Genomic DNA, 24,304 nt, shown 5'->3' with positions numbered 1-24,304 from the left:
TAGAACAGCTTTGGGATGCACTAGAGTGTAGACTGTGAGCCAGGCCTTCTCGTCCAACATCAGTGCCTGAGCTCACAAATGCACTTCTGGAAGAATGGTCAAACTTTCCCATAGACACTCCTAAACCTTGTGGACAGCCTTCCCAGAAGAGTTGAAGCTGTTATAGCTGCAAAGGGTGGGCCAACTCAATATTGAACCCTACAGACTAGGTCCAGGGTGCCATTAACCACTTAAGCCCCGGAAGATTTTACCCCCCTTCCTGACCAGGGCCTATTTTGCGATTCGACACTGCGTGACTTTAACGGACAATTGCGCGGTCGTGCGAAGCTGTACCTAAATTAATTTGACATCCTTTTTTTCCCACAAACAGAGCTTTCTTTTGGTGGTATTTGATCACCTGTGCGATTTTTTGATCATGCGCTATAAACAAAAAAAAGAGCGACAATTTTGCAAAAATAACAATATTTTTCACATTTTTTTATATGAAATTCCCCCAAAAAAATGTAAAAATCAAAATTTTTTAACATTTTAGGCCAATTTGTTATATGCTACCTATGTTTGGTAAAAGAAATTGCAAAAAACGTATTTTGATTGGTTTGCGCAAAAGTTATTGCGTTTACTAACTAAGGGAAAGATTTTTGTCATTTTTGTTGTTTTTTTTTTAACGAGTAATGGCGGCGATCTGCGATTTTTTTTTGCGGGACTGCGACATTGCGGCAGACAGATCGGACCCTTGACTGACACTTTTGGGGTTACCAGTGACATTACTACAGTAATCAGTGCTATACATATGCACTGTTACTGTAAAAATAACACTGGTAGTGAAGGGGTTAACTTTATTTGAGAGGGAGGGGTTATGTGTGTCCTTAGGGGGCGTGATTCTGACTGTGATTGGCTGTGGCTTGAGGTGTAAGAACACTGATCAACGGTTCTACATAGTAGAACCGTATGATCACCATTCATACACAGGGGAGAATGACAGGCGGCTTTGTTTACATTACAGACGCTATAAACTTTCATGCAAACCAATCAATATACACTTATTGGGATTTTTTAACAAAGAGATGTAGCGGAATACATTTTGGCCAAAATTTATTTAAAAATTAGATTTTTTTTATTGGATGTTTTATAGCAGAAAGTAAAAATATTGTCTTTTTTATTTATATATTAAGAAAACCCCAGTGGTGATTAAATACCACCAAGAGAATAAAATGGGAATAAAATGATATAAATGTTATGTGGGCGCAGTGTTGCATGACCGCTCAACTACAAGGTAAAGTAGCACAGTGCTGAAAAACATAAAAAATCCTGGTCATGAAGGGGGTGTGGTGGATAAAGAAGGCTGCTGGTCATGTGACCAATATTCCTATTGTGGGCGGAGCTCCCCTCATGCAACAAGAGAAGCCTGAAGAGTTTCCCCACCCAATGACCGCCTTAGGCAGTGACATCTCCCATACAAATCTCTTTAAAGTTAAGTCACCTCAGAGGCCGTCTGATGGGCGGAGACCCCGGGGGGAGGACATTCCCTGCACACCGGAAGTCGTACGATGGCTACAATGTCTGCGCGGGGGGAAGAGTCCACTGGCCGGAAGCTGCACCGTGACGTCATTTCCTGCCGGTAGGTACCATTATAGGCTGCAGGAAGGTCCGGACCCCGCCCCCATGTGTCTGGAGGGTGGAGGATGGGTCGGGTGGAGTTCTATGCTGTGTGGGCTCTGCAGGAGGCTCCGCGGCAGCTGGTCAGGTGGGGCCTTGGGGGATGGGCTCTCTGTATGACTGATTCGTTGTGGAGGTAGTTCCCTTGGGGATAGTTTTTTGGTTGGGCACCTGGGGGGGGGGGGGGGGCAGTAGTTCCCTGTAGGGCCCCTGGGATGGGAAGGAGGATAGTTCTGTATAGTTCCCTGAGGGGCCCCTTGGATGGGATAGTTCCCTATAGAACCCCCTGGGGTGGAGGGGAGTGTTCTATGGGGCCCCTGGGATGGGAAGGGGGATAGTTCTGTATAGCTCCCTGTGGGGCCCCTGGGATGGGAAGGAGAATAGTTCTGTATAGTTCCCTGAGGGGCCCCTGGGATGGGATAGTTCCCTATAGAACCCCCTGGGGTGGAGGGGAGTGTTCTATGGGGCCCCTGGGATGGGAAGGGGGATAGTTCTGTATAGCTCCCTGTGGGGCCCCTGGGATGGGATAGTTCCCTATAGAACCCCCTGGGGTGGAGTGGAGTGTTCTATGGGGCCCCTGGGATGGGAAGGAGGATAGTTCTGTATAGTTCCCTGAGGGGCCCCTTGGATGGGATAGTTCCCTATAGAACCCCCTGGGGTGGAGGGGAATGTTCTATGGGGTCCCTGGGATGGGAAGGGGGATAGTTCTGTATAGCTCCCTGTGGGGCCCCTTGGATGGGATAGTTCCCTATAGGTTGGAGGAGAGTGTTCTATGGGGCCCCTGGGATGATGGTATTTCTCTGTATGCCCCTGGCTGGGGGTGGAAGTTCCCTCTAGGACCCCTGGGATTGAAATTGGTTCTCTTTGAGGCCCCAGTAATGGGGGGGGGAGTACTCTGTAGGAGCCTGGTGGTCCCCTGAGGGGAGAGAGTAGAATTCCTGGGGGGGGGGGGATTATTCCCTACAGCACCCCTGGGATGGGGGAGAGTTCTCTATGGGGCCCCTGGGATGGGAAGAAGGTGTGTGTGTGTGTGGGGGGGGGGGGTAATGTAGTCCCCTTTAGGCTTCCTAAGGGGTAGTTCTTGGTGGGGCCGGTGGGGGTAATTCCCTATGAGGTAGTTTTCTCTTGCCCATGGTGGGGGGGGGGGGTAGATTTACTTAGGATCCAGGGGGAGGGGGGGGTTCTATGTAAGATCCTGGGGGATAGACCCCTATAGGACCCCTGGGATGGGGGAAGAGTTCTCTATGGGGCCCCTGGGATGGGAAGATGGTGTGGGGGGGGGGGGGGTAATATAGTCCCCTTTAGGCTTCATAAGGGGTAGTTCTTGGTGGTGCCGGTGGGGGTAATTCCCTATGAGGTAGTTTGCTCTTGCCCGTGGTGGGGGAGGTAGATTTACTTAGGACCCGGGGGGGGGGGGTCTATGTAAGATCCTAGGGGATAGACCCCTATAGGACCCCTAGGGTGGAGGAGTGTTCTCTTTGGGGCCCAGTAATAGGAAGAATGGGGGGGGGTAATATAGTTCCCTGTAGACTCCCTAAGGGGTAGTTCTTCCTGGGGTGGGGGTAGTTCCCTATGGGGTAGTTTTCTCTTTCCTCTGGTGGGGGGGTAGATTTACTTAGGACCGGGGGGGTTCTATGTAAGATCCTGGGGGATAGACCCCTATAGGACCCCTGGGGTGGGGGAGAGGTCTCTATGGAGCCCAGTAATAGGAAGAATGGGGGGTAATATAGTTCCCTGTAGACTCCCTAAGGGGGATTTCTTCCTGGGGTGGGGATAGTTCCCTATGGGGTAGTTTTCTCTTGCCCCTGAGGGGGGTGATTTTCATAGGACCTAGGGGAAAAAGGATTCTATGTAGGACCTTGTGGGGATAGTTCCCTTTAGGACCCCTAGGGTGGAGGAGAGTTCTCTTTTGGGCCCTGGGATGGGAGGGGGGGGGGGGGTATAGCTGCTTGTAGGGCCCCCAGGTGTAGTTCTTGGTGGGGTTCCCGGGGTGGGAGTAGTTCTCAGTGAGGCCCCTTGGAAGGGAGGGGGTAGATTTCTGTAGGACCCAAGGGGGGGATCTCTGTAAGTCCCTGGGGGGATAATTCCCTTTAGGACCCCTGGGGTGGAGGAGAGTTCTCTTTTGGGCCCTGGGATGGGAAGTGGGGGTATAGCTGCTTGTAGGGCCCCCAGGTGTAGTTCCTGGGGTGGGAGTAGTTCTCAGTGAGGCCCCTTGTAAGGGAGGGGATAGATTTCTGTAGGACCCAAGGGGGGGATCTCTGTAAGTCCCTGGGGGGATAATTCCCTTTAGGACCCCTGGGGTGGAGGAGAGTTGTCTATGGGGCCCCTGGTATGAGGGGGTAGTTCTGTTTGCTCCTGAGGGGAGGGAATAGAACCCCTAAAGGTGTGGGGGGGGGGGGGGGGTTTGCTGTAGTACCAGTCCTCTGTGCTCAACCATCAAGATGGCACCCCCAGGATGGTGGCGCTGTACCTCTATCTGTAATGCTGCTTCACCCCCTGCGGTGTATGGGTAACGCCCTCTGTCTTTCTGTCCCCACAGTAAAGGGGGGCGGATGAAATTCCAGTTGCCACTGCCCCTCCCCCTCCCTAAACAGCTGGTCATCTTCAGCCTCGGGGACTGGAACTCCTACACTAGTGACACCCACGTGTGCGCCCAACTGTGTGCTGGTTCTGCCCAACCCCAGCACATCGGGACCCTCTCCTCACAATGCAGGTAAGAGGGGGGGGGGGAGGGTAACTGATCCTCTAAGGAGGAGGGGATGGCTCATCCTTTGTAGGGTGGCTGATTATGCGGGTAGGGGGGAGGTGCTTGATATCCTGGGTAGTTTGGGGGCTGAGAGGTGGCAGATCTTCTGGATATGGGGAGGTAATAGTAATGTTTCCTGCACTATGTGCCTGATAATCCCTTTAGCAGCACTAGATATCTCCATAGATGTCTGAGAATACCTAGATTAGCCTTTTTTTTTTTGTATTCTCCAATATCGAGGGGAACTGGCTGGGCTGATCCCCTGGGGGGGCGGGGGCGCTGCGGCTGATCCCCTGGGGGGGCGGGGGCGCGGCGGCTGATCCCCTGGGGGGGCGGGGTCGCGGCGGCTGATCCCCTGGGGGGACGGGGGCGCGGCGGCTGATCCCCTGGGGGGACGGGGGCGCGGCGGCTGATCCCCTGGGGGACGGGGATGTGGCGGCTGATCCCCTGGGGGACGGGGGCGCGATGGCTGATCCCCTGGAAAATGGGGGGGATGTGGTGGCTGATCCCCTGGTGAATGGCTGATCCCCTGGTGGGATGTGGTTGATCCCCTGGTGGTGTGGCGGCTGATCCCCTGGCGAATGGCAGTATGGCGGTTGATCCCCTGGGGTATGTGACAGCTGATGCCCTGGGGGAGGCGGGTGCGGCGGCTGATGCCCTGGGGGAGGCGGGTGCGGCGGCTGATGCCCTGGGGGAGGGGGGCGCGGCGGCTGATGCCCCGGGGGAGGAGGCGCGGCGGCTGATCCCCTGGAAAATGGGGAAGATGTGGTGGCTAATCCCCTGGCGGTGTGGCGGCTGATCCCCTGGCGAATGGCAGTATGGCGATTGATCCCCGGGGGATGGGGGTGTGGCGGCTAATCCCCTGGGGACAGGGGCACGGTGGCTGATCCCCCTGGAAAATGGGGGGGATGTGGTGGCTAATCCCCTGGTGCATGGCTGATCCCCTGGGGGGATGTGGTTGATCCCCTGGCGGTGTGGGGGCTGATCCCCTGGCGAATGGCAGTATGGCGGCTGATCCCCTGGGGGAAGGGAGCGTGGCGGGTGATCCCCTGGGGGAGGGGGACGCGGTGGCTGATCCCCTGGGGGGCGGGGGCGCGGCGGCTGATCTCCTGGGGGGCGGGGGGGGCGCGGCGGCTGATGCCCCGGGGGAGGGGGCGCGTCGGCTGATCCCCTGGAAAATGGGGAAGATGTGGTGGCTAATCCCCTGGTGGTGTGGCGGCTGATCCCCTGGCGAATGGCAGTATGGCGGTTGATCCCCTGGGGTATGTGACAGCTGATGCCCTGGGGGAGGCGGGTGCGGCGGCTGATGCCCCGGGGGAGGGGGGGCGCGGCGGCTGATGCCCCGGGGGAGGGGGCGCGTCGGCTGATCCCCTGGAAAATGGGGAAGATGTGGTGGCTAATCCCCTGGCGGTGTGGCGGCTGATCCCCTGGCGAATGGCAGTATGGCGATTGATCCCCGGGGGATGGGGGTGTGGCGGCTAATCCCCTGGGGACAGGGGCACGGTGGCTGATCCCCCTGGAAAATGGGGGGATGTGGTGGCTAATCCCCTGGTGCATGGCTGATCCCCTGGGGGGATGTGGTTGATGCCCTGGCGGTGTGGGGGCTGATCCCCTGGCGAATGGCAGTATGGCGGCTGATCCCCTGGGGGACGGGGGCGCGGCGGCTGATCCCCTGGGGGAGGAGGACGCGGTGGCTGATCCCCTGGTGCATGGCTGATCCCCTGGTGCATGGCTGATCCCCTGGCGGTGTGGCGGTTGATCCCCAGGGGGACTGGGGTGTGGCGGCTGATCCCCTGGGATACGGGGGTGTGGCGGCTGATCCCCTGGGATACGGGGGTGTGGCGGCTGATCCCCTGGGGAACAGGAGTGTGGCGGCTGATCCCCTGGGGATGATTTGAGGGTGATTGATGGCCCCTCAGAACTCGGATTCCAGCAATGAGGGATTACATTTTGTTCCTTTTACTAATTTTATTGCAAAATGCCTCCTCAATCCGGAATGTCCTGTACAGTTCTCCTCCAAACTGCACCTCCCCCCCCCCCCCCCCCCCCATACTGAAATCTGCCAGATTTACCATGTTTTATATTTCTGTGTCAGGTTTCTGCATGTGGCTCCTCTGTCCTCCCTTTCCTTCCTCCAGATTGCTGAGACCCCCAAGCAGAAGTGGCCGGCACCACACAGGGCCCATTACACCATTTTATGTGTCGCATTGTTTTCTTTTTACCAATAAAGTTTATGAATACTGCGCTTGGATTGCGCCCTCTGGTGTTCTTTTGTGTCAAATTGGTTGAAAAAAAAGACACAAGTCCATCTGGCTCAACCAATAAAAAACAGTAAAGTAAACCCAACCATACAATCCTATACCCGCAGTTGATCCAGAGGAAGGCGAAAAAACCACAGCATAGTATGATCCAATTTGCTAGTGCAGGGGAAAAAAAATTCCTTCCTGATGCCACCTCGGCTCTGTGTATTCATGTGATCTGTATGCCATGGGATGCCCTTGGGGTGGCCATAGATGGGCGGGGCTCTTACCAGGAACTCCCCTAGACAGAGAAACTGCTAATGGTTGCAGACATTTCCCTTCTGTATTTGGCGAAAATCAAGAAACAATCATGGCTGACCTTACACCCCTCACATTTCTCTAGCAATGCCCAGATCAGACATTCCCCTAGCATCTCCTTGGACCACCCCCAATGCACTGTCTGTCCTGCGATCTGTCATCTCTAGTAATCTAATCCGATGACTCTCCTGGCAGGTCTCTGGTGTGGGAGGGTGCCTGGAACCTGGAGATTGTCATGGACTGCGTAAAATTGGCGGCTCGGGGAGTCCCAGCCAAACTGACGCTCACCGTAACGGGAAAGGTGAGGAATATTGGTTACAGACCTCTGTGTCAATCTCCTGCCCTCCTCACCTATTTTCCGTGCCTTTCTCCTCTCCGCTATTCCTGTCCCCAGCATTAATTTCCTAGTATGTCTTCATCGCCTGTTCACTGTGCCTGTCTTCTCCTGACTCCTGCACCTGTTTCCTTCCTTCCTGACTTGTCCTTTGCTCCTGTCTCCTCTTTTCTTTTCTCCTGTCCTCCTCGCGCCTCCTCCGCTCCTGTCCTCCTCGCGCCTCCTCCGCTCCCGTCGTCCTCGCCTCTCCTCCGCTCCTGTCGTCCTCGCCTCTCCTCCGCTCCTGTCGTCCTCGCCTCTCCTCCGCTCCTGTCGTCCTCGCCTCTCCTCCGCTCCTGTCGTCCTCGCCTCTCCTCCGCTCCTGTCCTCCTCGCCTCTCCTCCGCTCCTGTCCTCCTCGCCTCTCCTCCGCTCCTGTCCTCCTCGCCTCTCCTCCGCTCCTGTCCTCCTCGCCTTGTCTCTTGGCTCCTCGCCCCGTCTCTTGGCTCCTCGCCCCGTCTCTTGGCTCCTCGCCCCCTCCTCTGCCCCTGTCTCGTCTCCTCTGCCCCTGTCTCGTCTCCTCTGCCCCTGTCTCGTCTCCTCTGCCCCTGTCTCGTCTCCTCTGCCCCTGTCTCGTCTCCTCTGCCCCTGTCTCGTCTCCTCGCCCCCTCCTCTGCTCCTGTCCTCCTCGCCCCCTCCTCTGCTCCTGTCCTCCTCGCCCCCTCCTCTGCTCCTGTCCTCCTCGCCCCCTCCTCTGCTCCTGTCCTCCTCGCCTCTCCTCTGCTCCTGTCCTCCTCGCCTCTCCTCCGCTCCTGTCCTCGCCTCTCCTCCGCTCCTGTCCTCGCCTCTCCTCCGCTCCTGTCCTCGCCTCTCCTCCGCTCCTGTCCTCGCCTCGTCTCCTCGGCTCGTCTCTTGGCTCCTCTGCCCCTGTCTCGTTCTCCTCTGCCCCTGTCTCGTATACTTCTCGCCTCTCCTCTGCCCCTGTCTCGTATACTTGCCTCTCCTCTGCCCCTGCCTCCCAACCGGTCATCTGCACCTGTCTCATGCCCTTCTCACTTATCCTTCTTTCAGGCTCAGGTGATGAAAGGTTCAGGCTTCAGTAGCAGCACTCCGGCGAGGAGGAGACTCAGCACTGGACCCCCCACCAGCCCCTTGTTATCTGAGAGCACAATTGCCCCTGTAAGGCACCTGGAAGCAAACACTGAGGTATGGGCATCTCGTCCTCATAAAGAGCAATAAGCCTATGTGCCTTGCTCACCCATAGGAAGTAAATTCTGATTAGTTGCCTTAAGTTGCTACAGGCTGTGCTATTCCTTATTGAACAAGCTGGGAATTTGCTGACCCCCCTCAGGACTTTTATGCTTAACTTGCAGGAGAAAGGTCACGTGTCTGAGGTCACCCCGCTGGTCACCAGTGCTATACTGAAAGATTCTCCACCTTTAAAGAAGGCTGCCATCCTACCTCCCACCATTCAGGAGGGAGTGACGAGTGGGCAGGAGCAATCTAGGAGAATTGTTGCCCGTCCCAGGAACCCCAGAAGGCTGCGTTTTGGGAGTAAAGGCTGTGACGATGGAGCCACTGTAACAGGTAAGTGATCGTCACAGCTCTAAGCGGAGATGATGTAGCAATTAACACTTACCCACCACATTCTGGCAGTCTATCATCACTCGCATGCCATGTCTTGCTTATCTTTATGATCGTCACCCACCTACTACGTACTGCCCATCTCTGAGATCATCGCCCACCTCCAACGTTCTGCCAATTTCTGCGGTCATCACCCACCTACCACGTTCTGCCCATCTCTGCGGTCATCGCCCAGCTACCACGTTCTGCCCATCTGCAGAATTCCATGAAAAGTAGTGTGAATCGACTGTAAACTAGAACAATCAGCAGTCTTTGATATTTTGGGGACCTTTGTATGTTCAAAGAGAACAAACCCAATTGGGGAAACCCATAATCATGCCTAGGACTCTACTGGCAACTTAGTCACCTCCAGTCCTGTACACAATGAAAGCTGACGCCTGATTGGCTGCTCCACGCGGTTTATAGTGCCTTGTCTAACACAGAAAAATTACACATTTGAAAGATTTTGATTTCCTGTTAATCCAGTGTAATTAAATGTTTGTGCTTTCAGTGTGCCCCTCAGCAAGATGGTATCATAGTGTCTGCCTGTGTGACCCAGAAACAGCCATTCTGATTGGTGGGGTAGGAGCCAACGAGAAGCCATGTCAGGACTCGCTATGGAAGCTGGAAATAGGTAAGAAGTTGTGATTTTATGAAAATCATAGAATGTATTCTTTTGGATTTGTCATATTTCTGTGGGCCTGGCCAATGAAGAGCATGGAGTGATGAACTGTCTTCCTGATTCTCTTTTTGCTATTCAGACAATGACTTCTGGTTCCAGATAGATAACTGCCTCGGCACTGCCCCTCAGTGCTCCCGGGGCCACACTGCCACCTTTGACCCTGAGACCAAGAAGTTGTACGTGTACGGTGGCATGTGGGAGGGTTGCTGGCTCAGCAATGTCCATGTGCTGGACACTGTGGAGTGGAAGTGGACTCAGCTCATTGTAAGTATGGTGGCTGTCTGAGTGCAAACAATATGAAATGCAGAAGTCCATATTTATTGGTCTCCTTTGGGTTTGTGCCTTTTGTCTTTCTCAGGCGGTAGGGAAGGTGCCGACACTCAGCTATCACAGCGCCACCATCTACCAGCGGGAGCTGTATGTGTTCGGAGGTATGTGTCCACAGGTGGGATCCGATTCTGGGAGCTGCACCAATGCACTTTATATCTTCAACCCAGAATACAAGATCTGGTACCAGCCCATTGTGGAGGGGTCACGCCCGGTACCCAGATACGGGTGAGATGTGTGTATGTATTGTATACAGTGGATAGAAAAAGTCAACACACCCCTGTTAAAATGTCAGGTTTCTGTGATGTAAAAAAATGAGACAAAGATAAATCATTTCAGAACTTTTCCCAGCTTTAATGTGACCTATAAAAACTGTCCAATTCAATTTGAACAATAAGCTGAAAACTTTTAGGAGGGGGAAGTAAACATAAAAAACTAAAATAATGTGGTCTCATAAGCGTGCACGCCGTCTTATAACTGGGGATTTAGCTGTGTTCAGAATTAAGCAATCACATTCAAAATCATGTTAAATAGGAGTCTCAGTACACACCCGCCATCATTTAAAGTGCCTCTGATTAACCCCAAATAAAGTTCAGCTGTTCTAGTAGGTCTTTCCTGACATTTTCTTAGTCGCATCCTACAGCACAAGCCATGGTTCGCAGAGAGCTTCCAAAGCATCAGAGGATCTCATTGTTAAAAGGTATCAGGAGAAGGTGATTAAAGAATTTACAAGGCATTAGATATACCATGGAACACAGTGAAGACATTCATCATCTAGTGGAAAAAATATGGCACAGCAGCGACATCACCAAGAACTGGATGTCCCTCCAAAATTGATGAAAAGACCAGAAGAAAACTGGTCAGGGAGGTCGCCAAGAGGCTACATGTGACAACAATCTCCTGTATTCTGATGTGAATGTGTAATGTATATGTAAAGCGCTGCATAAATTGACAGCGCTATATAAGCACCTGAAATAATGTCTGGGCTATGGGGTAAAGTGGCAAGACAGAAGCCTTTTCTTACCAAGAAAAACATCCAAGCCCGGGTAAATTTTGCAAAAACATATCTGAAGTCTCCCAAAAACATGTGGGAAAATGTGTTCTGGTCTGATGAAACCAAGGTTGAACTTATTGGCTAAAATTCCAAAAGATATGTTTGGCGCAAAAAACACTGCACGTCACCAAAAGAACACCATACCCACTGTGAAGCATGGTGGTGGCAGCATCATGCTTTGGGGCTTTTTTTCTTTAGCTGGAAGAGGGGTCTTAGTCAAGGTAGAGGGAATTATTAACAGTTCCAAATACCAGTCAATATTGGCACAAAACCTTTAGGCTTCTGCTAGAAAGCTGAACATGCAGAGGAACTTTAGCTTTCAGCATGACAATGACCCATGGGATTCACCCAAATCAACAAGGGAATGGCTTCACCAGAAGAAGAATAACGTTTTGGAATGGCCTAGCCAGAGCCCAGACCTGAATCCAATTGAAAATCTGTGGGATGATATGAAGAGAGCTGTTTTCAGGAGATGCCCTCGCAATCTGACAGATTTGGAGCGTTTTTGCAAAGAAGAGTGCAAATATTGCCAAGGCAAGATGTGCCATGCTGATCGACTCGTACCCAAAAAGACTGAGTGCTGTAATAATATCAACGGTGCTTCAACAAAGTATTCGTTTAAGGGTGTGCACAGTTATGCGACCATATTATTTTATTTTTACTTCCCTCCACCCTAAAGATTTCAGTTTGTTGTTCAGCTGAGTTGTACAGTTTTTAGGTCACATTAAAGGTGGAAAAAGTTCTGTAATGATTTATCTTTGTCTCATTTTTTTACATCACAGAAACCTGACATTTTATCAGGGGTGTGTAGACTTTTTTTTTTATTTTTTTTTTTTTTATAGCCTGTGTGTGTGTGTGTCTATGGATAGAGAGATAGTAAGAGATAGTGAGGTAGGGATCAATAGACATACATAGAGAGAGATAGTGAGAGAAAGGGAGGGGGAGAGTGATTGTGTGAGAGAGAGAGATACCTAGAAATAGTGATGGATACACTATATTACCAAAAGTATTGGGACGCCTGCCTTTACACGCACATGAACTTTAATGGCATCCCAGTCTTCGTCCGTAGGGTCCAATATTGAGTGGGAACAGGAAGGTCCATCTTCCCCAGAGTGGCTCAATGATATTGAGGTCAGGAGACTGAGATGGCCACTCCAGATCCTTCACTTTATTCTGCTGTAGCCAATGACGGGTCGACTTGGCCTTGTGTCTAGGATCATTGTCATGTTGGAATGTCCAGGTACGTCCCATGCACAGCTTCCGGGCTGATGAATGCAAATTTTCCTCCAGTATTTTTTGATAACATACTGCATTCATCTTGCCATCAATTCTGACCAAATTTCCTGTGCCTTTGTAGCTCACAACATCCCCAAAACATCAGCGATCCACCTCCGTGTTTCACAGTAGGAATGGTGTACCTTTCATCATAGGCCTTGTTGACTCCTCTCCAAATGTAGCGTTTATGGTTGTGGCCAAAAAGCCTATTTTTGGTCTCATCACTCCAAATGACTTTGTGGCAGAAGGTTTGAGGCTCGTCTCTGTGCTGTTTGGCATATTGTAGGCAGAATACTTTGAGGCATTTGCGTAGTAATGGCTTTCTTCTGGCGACTCGACCATGCAGCCCATCTTTCTTCAAGTGCCTCCTTATTGTGCGTCTTGACACAGCCACACCACATGTTTTCAGAGAGTCCTGTATATTACCTGAAGTTATTTGTGGGTTTTTCTTTGCATCCCGAACAATTTTCCTGGCAGTTGTGGCTGAAATTTTAGTTGGTCTACCTAACCGCGGTTTTGGTTTCAACAGAACCCCTCATTTTCCACTTCTTGATTAGAGTTTGAACACTGCTGATTGGCATTCTCAATTCCTTGGATATCTTTTTATATCCCTTTACTGTTTTATACAGTTCAACTGCCTTTTCCTGCAGATCCTTTGACAATTATTTTGCTTTCCCCATGACTCAGAATCCAGAAACGTCAATGCAGCACTGGATGAAAGATGCAAGGGTCTGTCAGGAGTCCAGAAACTTCATTGACCTTTTATACACAAACACTAATTACAAGCAAACAGATCACAGGTGAGGATGGCTGCCTTTAATAGCCATTCAAACCCCTTTGTGTCAACTTGTGTGCATGTTATCAGGCCAAAATCACTGGGGTATGTAAACTTTTGATCGGGGCCATTTGGGTAGTTTCTGTTGTCATGATTTAAAGAGTAAACACATTTGATTGATTTGCTTCAGCCAAACACTAACCATGAGTGAAAGAAAAGGATTTTGTGTTATCATTCATATTCTCAGAAAAATGGCCAAGAAATCATAAATTCTGCCTGGGTATGTAAACTTATGAGCACAAGTGTATGTGTGTGTGTTTATCTATATCTCTATCTATATCCTCTGGAAAGTATTCACAGCGCTTCACTTTTCCACATTTTGTGTTACAGCCTTATTCCAAAATGGAATAAATTCAATAATTTTCTTCAAAATTCTACAAACAATACCCAATAATGACAATATGAAAATCACATGTACATGAGTATTCAGTCTTTGCCATGACACTCAAAATTGAGCTCAGGTGCATCCTGTTTCCACTGATCATCCTTCAAATGTTTCTACAACTTGATTGGAGTCCACCTGTGGTAAATTCAGTTGATTGGAAATGATTTGGAAAGGCAAACCGCTGTCCATATAAGGTCACACAGTTAACAGTGCATGTCAGAGCACACACCAAGCCATGAAGTCCAAGGAATTGTCTGTAGACCTTCCGGACAGGATTTTTATGGAGGCACAGATCTGGGGAAGGGTACAGAAAAATGTCTGCAGCATTGAAGGTTCCAATGAGCACAGTGGCCTCCATCATCCGTAAATGGAAGCAGTTTGGAACCACCAGGACTCTTCCTAGAGCGGGCCGCCAAGCCAAAATAAACAATCAGGGGAGGAGGGCCTTAGGGAGGTGACCAAGGACCCGACAGAACTCCAGCGTTTCTCTGTGGAGAGAGGAGAACCTTCGAGAAGAACCATCTCTGCAGCATTCCACCAATCTGGCCTGTATGGAAGAGTGGCCAGATGGAAGCCTCTCCTCAGTAAAAGACACATGACAGCCTGCCTGGAGTTTGCCAAAAGGCACCTGAAGGACTCTTAGACCATGAGAAACCAAATTCTCTTGTCTGATGAAACAAAAATGTAACTTTGGCCTGAATGGCAAGCGTCATGTCTAGAGGAAACCAGGCACCACTCCTCACCTGACCAATACCATTCCTACAGTGAAGCATGGTGGTGGCAGCATCATGCTGTGGGGATGTTTTTCAGTGGCAGGAACTGGGAGACTAGTCAGGATTGAGGGAAAGATGAATGCAGCAATGTACAGAGACATCCTTGATGAAAACCTGCTCCAGAGCGCTCTGGACCTCAGACTGGGATGAAGGTTCATCTTCCAACAGGTAAACGACCCTAAGCACACATCCAAGATAACAAAGGAGTGGCTATGGGACAACTCTGTGACTGTCCTTGAGTGGCCCAGCCAGAGCCCAGACTTGAACATCTCTGGAGAGATCTGAAAATGGCTGTGCACCGACGCCCCCATCCTACCTGATGGAGTTTGAGAGGTCCTGCAAAGACTAGGAGAAACTGCCCAAAATAGGTGTGCCAAGCTTGTAGCCTCATACAAAGACTTGAGGTTGCAATTGGTGCCAAAGGTGCTTCAACAATATATTGAGCAAAGACTGAATACTTGTGTACATGGAATTTTTTTATGTTTAATAAATTCGAAAAGCTTTCAAACCAACTTCTTTAGAGTTGTCATTGTGGGGTATTGTTTGTAGAATTTTGAGGAAAATAATGAATTTTAATCCATTTTGAAATAAGGCTGTAACATACCAAAATGTGAAAAAGTGAAGCGCTGTGAAAGAAAAATACACACTGCTCAAAAAGGAACACTTTGAAAACACATTGGATCTCAATGGGAAAATTATGCTGGATATCTATACTGGTATGGACTGGGTAATGTGTTGGGTATGAAAGGATGCCACATTGTTTGATGGTGAAAAAATGTTGCAGTAGGCTAGTTCATTTTGCTGAAATTTAATTGCAGCAACTCAAAATGGTCCTCAGTAGTTTGTATGGCCCCCACGTGCTTGTATGCCTGCCTGACAACGTCGGGTCATGCTCCTAATGAGATGACGGATGGTGTCCTGGGGTATTTCCTCCCAGATCTGGATCAGGGCATCACTGAGCTCCTGAACAGACTGAGGTGCAACCTGGTGGTGTCAGATGGACCATAACATAATGTCCCAGAGGTGTTCTATTGGATTTAGGTCAGACGAGCGTGGGGGTCATTCATTGGGATCAATTCCTTCATCCTCCAGGAACTGGCTGCATACTCTCTCCACATTAGGCTGGGCATTGTTGTGCACCAGGAGGAACCCAGGACCTACTGCACCAGCGTAGGGTCTGACAATGGGTCCAACGATTTCATCCCAATACCTAATGGCATTTAGGGTGCCATTATATAGCCTGTAGAGGTCTTTGCGTCCTGTCATGGATATACCTTCCCAGACCATCACTGACCCACCACCAAACCGGTCATGCTGAACAATGTTACAGACAGCAGAACATTTTCTACGGCTTTTCCAGACCCGGTCACGTCTGTCACATGTGCTCAGGGTGTACCTGCTCTCATCTGTGAAAAACGCAGGGCACCAGTGGCGGACCTGCCTATTCTGGGGTGTTCTTTGGCAAATGCCGATTGAGCTCCACGGTGCTGGGCAGTGAGCACATTGCCCACTAGAGGACCTTGGGCCCTCAGGCCACTCATGAAGTCTGTTTCTGTTTGGTCAGAGATATTCACACCAGTGGCCTGCTGGAGGTCATTTTGTAGGGCTCTGGCAGTGCTCATCCTGTTCCTCCTTGCACAAAGGAGCAGATACCAGTCCTGCTGGTGAGGTTAAGGACCTTTGGCCCTATCCAGCTCTCCTAGAGTACCTGCCTGTCTCCTGGAATCTCCTCCATGCTCTTGAGACTGCTGGGAGACACAGCAAACCTTCTAGAAATGACACGTATTGATGTGCCATCCTGGAGGAGTTGGAATGCCTGTGCAACCTCTATAGGGTCCAGGTATCGCCTCATGCTACCATTCGTGACACTGACCCTAGCCAAATGCAAAACCAGTGAAAAACATTTAGAAAAAAGTAGGGAAAAAGTGGCCTCCACCTGTAAAAGCATTCTGTTTTGGAGGTCATCTCATTGTTGCCCATCTAGTGCCCCTGTTTATTTAACACCAAAGCAGCTGAAACTGATTAACAACCCCCTCTGCTACTTAACTGACCAGATCAATATGCCAGGAGTTGAATTGACTTGATGCTATACTGATTCAAGATTGTTCCTTTAATTTTTTTTGAGCAGTGTATAATATAAATATAAAAAATATATTATGAGAGTTTGAGGGATGGATAGTTGGATGGACAGTGGTAGAGAGATGGGGACAGAGAGAGAGATGGATAGATAGTTGTGACGGTACTCACCGTCACTAGGAGTGAAAGACAGATATTTGTTTGGATTGCTTCAAGTGGGACAGTAATATTTGTCAGCCATGTATCTCAAGAAATATGTGAGGACTATTCCGGTTTGATTCTGAACATGTTCACTGAAGGAGCTAATCACATTGGCTTCTGTTCCGTGTCCTTCAATGTCTGAGACAGGCTTTCCCTATTATTTGTGTATTGAGATAATGCGTATTGTATTGCAGGAGCTTGAGGATGGAAAGTCTGCTAGTTAATTGGCTCAGGTTGATTGAATTGTTGTCCTCTGTTAGTTGCTGAGTGGAAATAGTATACTGTTTGTGTTGGTTGTTCTTTAGATATGTTAATTCTATTTCTGTATACAATTTCATCTGCATATGATAATGTAATCAGGCAATCCCTGACCTGTGTGGTAATCTGATCAGGAGGGGGAGGTCCATGCTGTATATAAATTCTGTGTGACTGTTCAATAAAGAGAGATTCCAGTACAAGCTAAGTTGTTGGCTAGCTTTGTATGGGGTGGCTGGGAAAATCTGGTATCTATGGTTCATGACTGGGAGGAAGCCATATACTGAGGGAAGACCACAAGTACAGTGTGGGTTGAGGTTCCGTTACAATAGTTATAGTAATAGGGTAAGGCTGGCTATACACTATACAATTTTCTTATTCAATTTCCTTTAGATTTACCTTCAACTATAGAGAGAAGTAATCAGCTCGAATTTGTGTTTAGTCCCAAGGTAACTAAATGCGGGAGAGCTAATGTAGAAATTGAATATGATTAATAATTAAATAGGTGAATGGTGTATATTATAAACTTATAAATTATGTTATCTCATATATATATATATATATATATATATATATATATATATATATATATATATATATATATATATATATATATCACACACACACACACACACACACACACACACACACACACACACACACACACACACACACACACACTACAGACCAAAAGTTTGGACACACCTTCTCATTCAAAGAGTTTTCTTTATTTTCATGACTATGAAAATTGTAGAGTCCCACTTCAAGAGGTAGTCACCTGAAATGGTGTTCACTTCACAGGTGTGCCCTGTCAGGTTTAATAAGTGTGATTTCTTGCCTTATAAATGGGGTTGGTACCATCAGTTGTGTTGTGCAGAAGTCAGGTGGATACACAGCTGATAGTCCTACTGAATAGACTGTTAGCTGCTTTTTTCTTGCCATAATACAAATTCTAAGTACAGGAAAATGAGTGGCCATCATTACTTTAAGAAATTAAGGTCAGTCAGTCCGAAAAATTGGGGAAACTTTGAAAGTGTCCCCAAGTGCAGTCACAAAAACCATCAAGCGCTACAAAGAAACTGGCTGACATGCGGACCGCCCCAGGAAAGGAAGACCAAGAGTCACCTCTGCTGCGGAGAAGTCCATTCGAGTCACCAGCCTCAGAAATTGCAGGTTAACAGCAGCTCAGATTTGAGACCAGGTCAATGGCACACGGAGTTCTAGCAGCAGACACATCTCTAGAACAACTGTTAAGAGGAGATTGTGTGAATCAGGCCTTCATGGTAGAATATCTGCTAGGAAACCACTGCTAAAGAAAGGCAACAGTGGTGTAGTGGTTAGCACTTTCACCTAGCAGCAAGAGGGTCACTGGTTTGAATCCCAACCACTACACTACCTGCCTGGAGTTTGCATGTTCTCCCTGTGTCTGCCTGGGTTTCCTCCGGGTACTCCGGTTTCCTCCCACACTCCAGACATGCTGGTAGGTTAATTAGATCATGTATAAAAAAATTGTCCCTACTGTGTATGTATGTGAGTTAGGGACCTTTAGATTGTAAGCTCCTTGAGGGTAGGGACTGGTGTGAATGTACAATGTATATGTAAAGCGCTGCGTAAATTGACAGCGCTATATAAGAACCTGAAATAAATAAATAATAAATAACAAGCAGAAGAGACTTGTTTGGGCTAAAGAACACAAGGAATGGACATTAGACCAGTGGAAATCTGTGCTTTGGTCTGATGAGTCCAAATTTGAGATCTTTGGTTCCAACCACCGTGTCTTTGTGCGACGCAGAAAAGGTGAACGGATGGACTCTACATGCCTGGTTCCCACCGTGAAGCATGGAGGAGGAGGTGTGATGGTGTGGGGGTGCATTGCTGGTGACACTGTTGGGGATTTATTCAAAATTGAAGGCATACTGAACCAGCATGGCTACCACAGCATCTTGCAGCGTCGTGCTATTCCACCTTGTTTGTGTTTTTAGTTGGACCATCATTTATTTTTCAACAGGACAATGACCCCAAACACACCTCCAGGCTGTGTAAGGGCTATTTGACCAAGAAGGAGAGTGATGGGGTGCTGCGCCAGATGACCTGTCCTCCACAGTCACCGGACCTGAACCCGTTCAAGATGGTTTGGGGGGAGCTGGACTGCAGAGTGAAGGCAAAAGGGCCAACAAGTGCTAAGCATTTCTGGGAACTCCTTTAAGACTGTTGGAAGACCATTTCAGGTGACTTCCTCTTGAAGTGTGACTCTACAATTTTCATAGTCCTGAAAATAAAGAAAACTCTTTGAATGAGGTGTGTCAAAACTTTTGGTCTGCACTGTATATGAACATGAACAATATAGGCTATGTGGGACTTTAAGTGAGACACCAGCAGGTAATGCCCAGCGTCTCCATCCCTGTATCAGGAGAAACGAAAGTTTAAAGGATTAAGAGGTGCATGGAAGCCAGCCAGCCCCCAGTCTGCCACCAACCAAGTAGACCTGTCTCATGATATAAATAAACAGGGGTTTAGTTGACACGCATTTGCAAACGCATGTGTAAGCTGCAGGGCCACTACACGGCACCCTGTGTTACCTGCAGTCCTAACACTTTCTAATTTGAGTGTCTCCACAATGGAAGCACATGGTTGCTAATGGATGGATGGGAGACAGGTGGGAGGGAGGCAGCCCAAACCTCCCCCCTCCATGACTGGTCTAATATATCAAAACTCTAATAGCGATGTTGTAGTGATGGTACAAACTGAAAAAGACCAGCTGAGAAGCCTACACCTCCATCCCCTTGGCAGATGCAGTGTGTGTGTGTGTGTGTGTGTGTGTGTGTGTGTGTGTGTGTGTATATATATATATATATATATATATTTATATATATATATATATATAATCAAATACTGTATTGTGTAGAATCTGGCGTAAAAGTGCACGAGTGCCTCAAAAATAACGAATCATTAAGTATGTGATAAGAGACCAATATTCAAATAGTCTTCGCAAGTGCATAAATCAATATTAAAATATTGCATCAAACTGATCAAAAAATTAATCACAAATTCATCAAATAAATAAATTAATCCACAAAGATTAAAAAAAAAAAAAATAGTCCATCCAAAGAAGTCCAAAGTGAAAGAAAGTGTCAATGTGATCTGATAAAGTTTAATCGATAAATAATCCTCAGGGAACACACATTAAGAAATCACCCCAATATGTGCTCCACCGTTTCCACCAAATATGATTCACCAGATGGGAGGCTGGTCAAATTATAATCCAGCAAGCACACTTATTAGATATTTCCCAGCATGACGGTACAAAACTTCAGCATTAAATCTTCATAAACCTGTTATTCTCAAAGACAGTTGCCGGATGTGGATGACGGATGGGAGAGAATGTCAGAATAGGGTAATTCCATAAAACAATTTGAATCCTTTTATTAAGAAATAAACTATGTTACACTCACATATTTCAGTGTCTGCCTGACACTGGGATTTCTAGCACCCGACCCACACGCTCCGGCTGGGTCTCTGAGCAGCAAGCGTGGCGTACAATACGTGCGGTGTTTCTCGGCGTCCTAGCCCCACCCTAATAGCTTGCGGCTTGGAGACCCAGCCTGAGCGTGGGTTGGATGCTAGAGATCCCAGTGTCAGGCAGACACTGAAATATGTGAGTGTAACATGTTTATTTCTTAATAAAAGGATTCAAATTGTTTTATGGAATTACACTATTCTGACATTCTCTCTCCTCCCATCCGTCATCCACATCCGGCAACTGTCTTTGAGAATAACATGTTTAAAGATTTAATGCTGAAGTTTTACACATGTACCGTCATGCTGGGAAATATCAAAGTGTGTTTGCTGGTTTATAATTTGACCAGCCTCCCATCTGGTGAGTCATATTGGGGTGATTTCTTCACGTGTGTTCACCAAGGATTATTTATCGATTGAACTTCATCAAATCGCATTTCAGGGCTTCTTTGGATGGACTATTTTTATTTTTTTAATCTTTATGGATTCATTTATTTCTTGGATTTTTGATTAATGTTTTGATCAGTTCGATGCAATATTTTAATATTGATTTATGCACTTTTGAAGATTGTATTTGAATATTGGTCTCTTATTACATTCTTAGTGATTCATTATTATTTTTGAGGCACTCGTGTACTTTTTGGCAGTTTTACACCAGATTCGACACAATATTTGAAAAAAAAAATAATTATATATATATATATATATATATATATATATATATATATATATATATATATATATATATATATATATATATATATATATATATATATATATATATATTATACACCATTCGCCTATTATTTATTTATTAATCATATTCAATTTGCACATTAGCACTCTCACATTTAGTTACCTTGGGACTAAACACTAATTTGCGCTGATTACTTCTTCTCTCTATTCACATGTAGGACACCTGCAGCAGATTAGCAGCCCTTTTTGTTTCCCTTTGGTTAATCTAACCTCTGATTACCTTGGCGCCTGATCTTTTTTGTCTATTTACCTTCAACTATGTAGTGCAAGGAACTGCCTGATTGCATACAAATTGAAAGGGTTTACATGTGACCTCCTTATATGGTTTTGGTAAATCTAAAGGAAAATTATATAATGTATCACCAGCTTTAGGCTCCGTTCACATGTAGGCATTTTGGGGCGTTTTTGGGGAGTTTTTCTTCTCTAGGATCAGCTCTCAAAACGCCCAACAAGACAAATCCTATTCATTTCAATGGCCCCTGTTCACATCTGAGCATTTTGACGCTGTGAGCAAAACGCCCAACGCTCAAAGTACATGAGCTTCTTTTTGGGCAGATTACAGGCGTTTTCCATTGGTCTCTATTCAATCTAAAAACGCCTGTAAATCGCTGTAAAATCGCAGTAAAAAAACTCGCGAAAACGCTACACTCAGGTGTGAATGTAGCCTTAGTGATAGTGTGAAAGATACAGAATGATTGATATAGTGAGAGATGGATAGATAGGACACAGAGAATGATTTTCATCTCTCCAGCTCTTCTAGGCGGAGACCCAGCTGTACTATAATCCGTTCTCTGTCCTAACTTCTGGTCTCTCTCCTGTAGTCACAGTGCAACACTCCTCGGGAACCGACTGTTGATATTTGGTGGCCGGCGCTCTCCAACTCCTATCTACCTGAACGATTTGTACATCTTGGATCTGGGTGAGTCCACATCCTGTGCAAACTTGATTTGTTGTCTCTGCAGGTTGCACTCTACCCATAATGCATTGTTCTGTAGGTTACATGGAGTTTACAACCGTGTCCTTTCCATCCTCGGCGGAGAGGCCGCCTCCACGCTGGTGAGATGGCACCCCCTAGTGTTGTGTGCACTCTCTCCACCAATAACTGTAAATTGCTCACACAGCACATGTGCAATGTCTGTTAGTGGTCTGGGGGTCTTTTCCTTCTCTGTCTCTGCTTCTGTGTGCTGTGTTTGGTTAGTGTCAGCCTTCCATTTTCTCTACAGTTTTCATGCTGCCATGCAGGTGACTGATTACAAGCTCTTGATCCACGGAGGCTGCTCTGCATCTGGAGCCCTGAAAGATGCCTTTATCTTTAACCTTGGTAAGTTAATTCAGTGTAATGTGACCTCAGATGGGTTGGGGTGTTTTATAGTAAAGTATCATTATCACTTGTCTTGTGGATAGAAGCCATCTTTGTTTATGTAATTTTTCATTGATGGCAGTAGTCCTGTATGGGAAGAGTTCCTCTTACTTCCTATCCCCATCACACCAAGTGAAGCAGAGATGGAAGTATGAAATCCTTCAACCCTGAAGGTGGGAGTAGGGTCCACCCTGATGGTGGACAGAGGTGAAAGGAGGAGAGGTTGTGGGATCTTTACACTCCCTGGATGGTGGGTGAGCAGGATCTGGGCTCAGCTTCCCTGGAGGGACATATTTAGTAGGGATGCACTGAAATTTCGGCCACTGAAATTTTCGGCCGAAAATGGGCCTATCCCATTTCGGCCGAAAATGGGTTAAAAATGCAGAAATTAACGATCTGTGCATTAATGAACTAACAGACCAGGCGGGAGGGCGGGCGAGCGGCCGCTAATAGCTGTAACTATGTGAGCTTCACTTCACTGTCTGCGGCACGATGTACATGAATGAACTGACACTCCGGGCGGGGGGAGCAGCCGCTAATAATTATAACTATGTGAGCCTTCACTTCCCTGTCATGCGGGTATCTCCTCTGACAGGGAAGTGAAGGCTCACATAGTTACAGCTATTAGCGGCCGCTCGCCCGCCCGTCCGGTGTGTGTCACTTCATGCACAGATTGTAGTAGTAGTGACATCACCGGGAGGTGGCCGGCCAGAGGTGCGTCTTTTGAATAATGGACACCGGATGAGCTGAGTGAGTAGGAGAGGGGGGGAGCTGAGGCGAGCTTACCATTGGTATTAGTAATATGCAGCATGAGGGGGTTAATGTATTGTCACTGCTGGTCACTGCTGCATTAGTGACCAACCAGTGGCAGTTAATTAACCCCTTTGTGCTGCATTAGTGCAACCAGTATCAGTGCAACCAGTGTTAATTAACACTGATACTGGTTGCACTAATGCAGCACAAAGGGGTTAATTAACTGCCACTGGTTGGTCACTAATGCATCAGTGACCAGCAGTGACAATACATTAACCCCCTCATGCTGCATAATACAAATACCATTGGTAATTAAATTAACCACTTGCCAACCCGTCACAGTACATATACTGTGACAGGGTGGCAGCGACAGGTGTACGTCGCTGCCTGTTTTTGGTGTATGCCGCTCTTCTATCTAATTTAAAATTATTTGGGGGAAAGTAATTTTCGGTTTCGGTTTTCGGCCAAGGGCATCCTGCCTTTTTGGTTGTCGGCCAAGGGCATCCTGCATTTTCGGCCCAAAATTTTCATTTCGGTGCATCCCTAATATTTAGTCTGCAGGAAGTTATGTTTTGGGGGTAACACCATTGCTGTTTTTCCAGATACGATGTCATGGAGCTCCATCAAGTTTGGGGTGAGCACCCAGCTCCCACGTGCAGGCCACTCCTTACTGAACCTAACCTCCTCCCACCTGACAGACTCTGACAAAGAAAAGCGCGGAGGACGGAGCCTATGTAGAGTTCTCATTATTGGTGGATCTGACGGGTGCGGCAACTTTTTTAGTGACACCCCCAAGTTTCAACTGGATCTGAGTACCTGAAGACGTTTGTGTATTATAATGCTGTAACTACCTCTCATCCTGGGGTAGGGGATGTTAATTTGCAGTGTAATGTTTTTGTAATTTCCTGTCCCAGGGTAAATATTGTGTTGTCCTATATATTGGGTATTGTATTGTCCTATGGTGGTGGTTATTTATTCTGTTGACCTTTTGTGGGGTGGGGGGTATTTATTGTCCTGTACCATCCATATATAAAAAGATTGCAATGATGTCACAGCATGGTTCTTTCTATAGTGTCCATGACTTGGTATAACATACATACACAAGATGCAGTGCTCTTACAGTCTTTATTGAATCCAATACAGAGGCGCTCCTCTGCGCAC

At 47.7% G+C, this 24,304-nt stretch overlaps 1 protein-coding gene across 2 annotated transcripts; it reads left to right on the top strand.

The window, feature by feature from the left end:
- Nucleotides 1-1,658: 1,658 nt before the first annotated feature.
- Nucleotides 1,659-24,013, top strand: LOC309543115 (uncharacterized protein). 2 transcript variants are annotated; one of them, XM_082242494.1, is made up of 12 exons: nucleotides 1,659-1,744; nucleotides 4,196-4,369; nucleotides 7,156-7,261; nucleotides 8,344-8,478; nucleotides 8,646-8,859; nucleotides 9,407-9,529; nucleotides 9,657-9,841; nucleotides 9,936-10,132; nucleotides 21,852-21,949; nucleotides 22,026-22,086; nucleotides 22,254-22,351; nucleotides 23,746-24,013. In XM_082242494.1, exons 1-12 carry the CDS (start codon nucleotides 1,683-1,685, stop codon nucleotides 23,961-23,963), a joined length of 1,671 nt encoding a protein of 556 aa, XP_082098620.1. In that variant the 5' UTR covers nucleotides 1,659-1,682; the 3' UTR covers nucleotides 23,964-24,013. The 2 variants fall into 2 exon arrangements, 1 of the variants encoding a protein (XP_082098620.1); XR_014224747.1 differs by lacking the exon at nucleotides 22,026-22,086 and having other exon boundaries at nucleotides 23,746-23,869.
- Nucleotides 24,014-24,304: the final 291 nt, after the last annotated feature.

This window comes from Pelophylax lessonae (assembly GCF_965119305.1).
Source record: "Pelophylax lessonae genome assembly, chromosome: 13".
NCBI lineage: Eukaryota > Metazoa > Chordata > Amphibia > Anura > Ranidae > Pelophylax > Pelophylax lessonae.
Note: the sequence above shows the minus strand (reverse complement) of the source record. Positions and strands in the feature narration are given on the sequence as shown.

Coding starts and splice junctions, on each gene's coding strand:
- LOC309543115 (XM_082242494.1), top strand. CDS start 1,683: ATGGGTCGGGTGGAGTTCTATGCTGTGTGGGCTCTGCAGGAGGCTCCG. Junction 1,745..4,195: donor GCTCCGCGGCAGCTGGTCAG/GTGGGGCCTTGG, acceptor CTGTCCCCACAG/TAAAGGGGGGCGGATGAAAT. Junction 7,262..8,343: donor CGCTCACCGTAACGGGAAAG/GTGAGGAATATT, acceptor TCCTTCTTTCAG/GCTCAGGTGATGAAAGGTTC.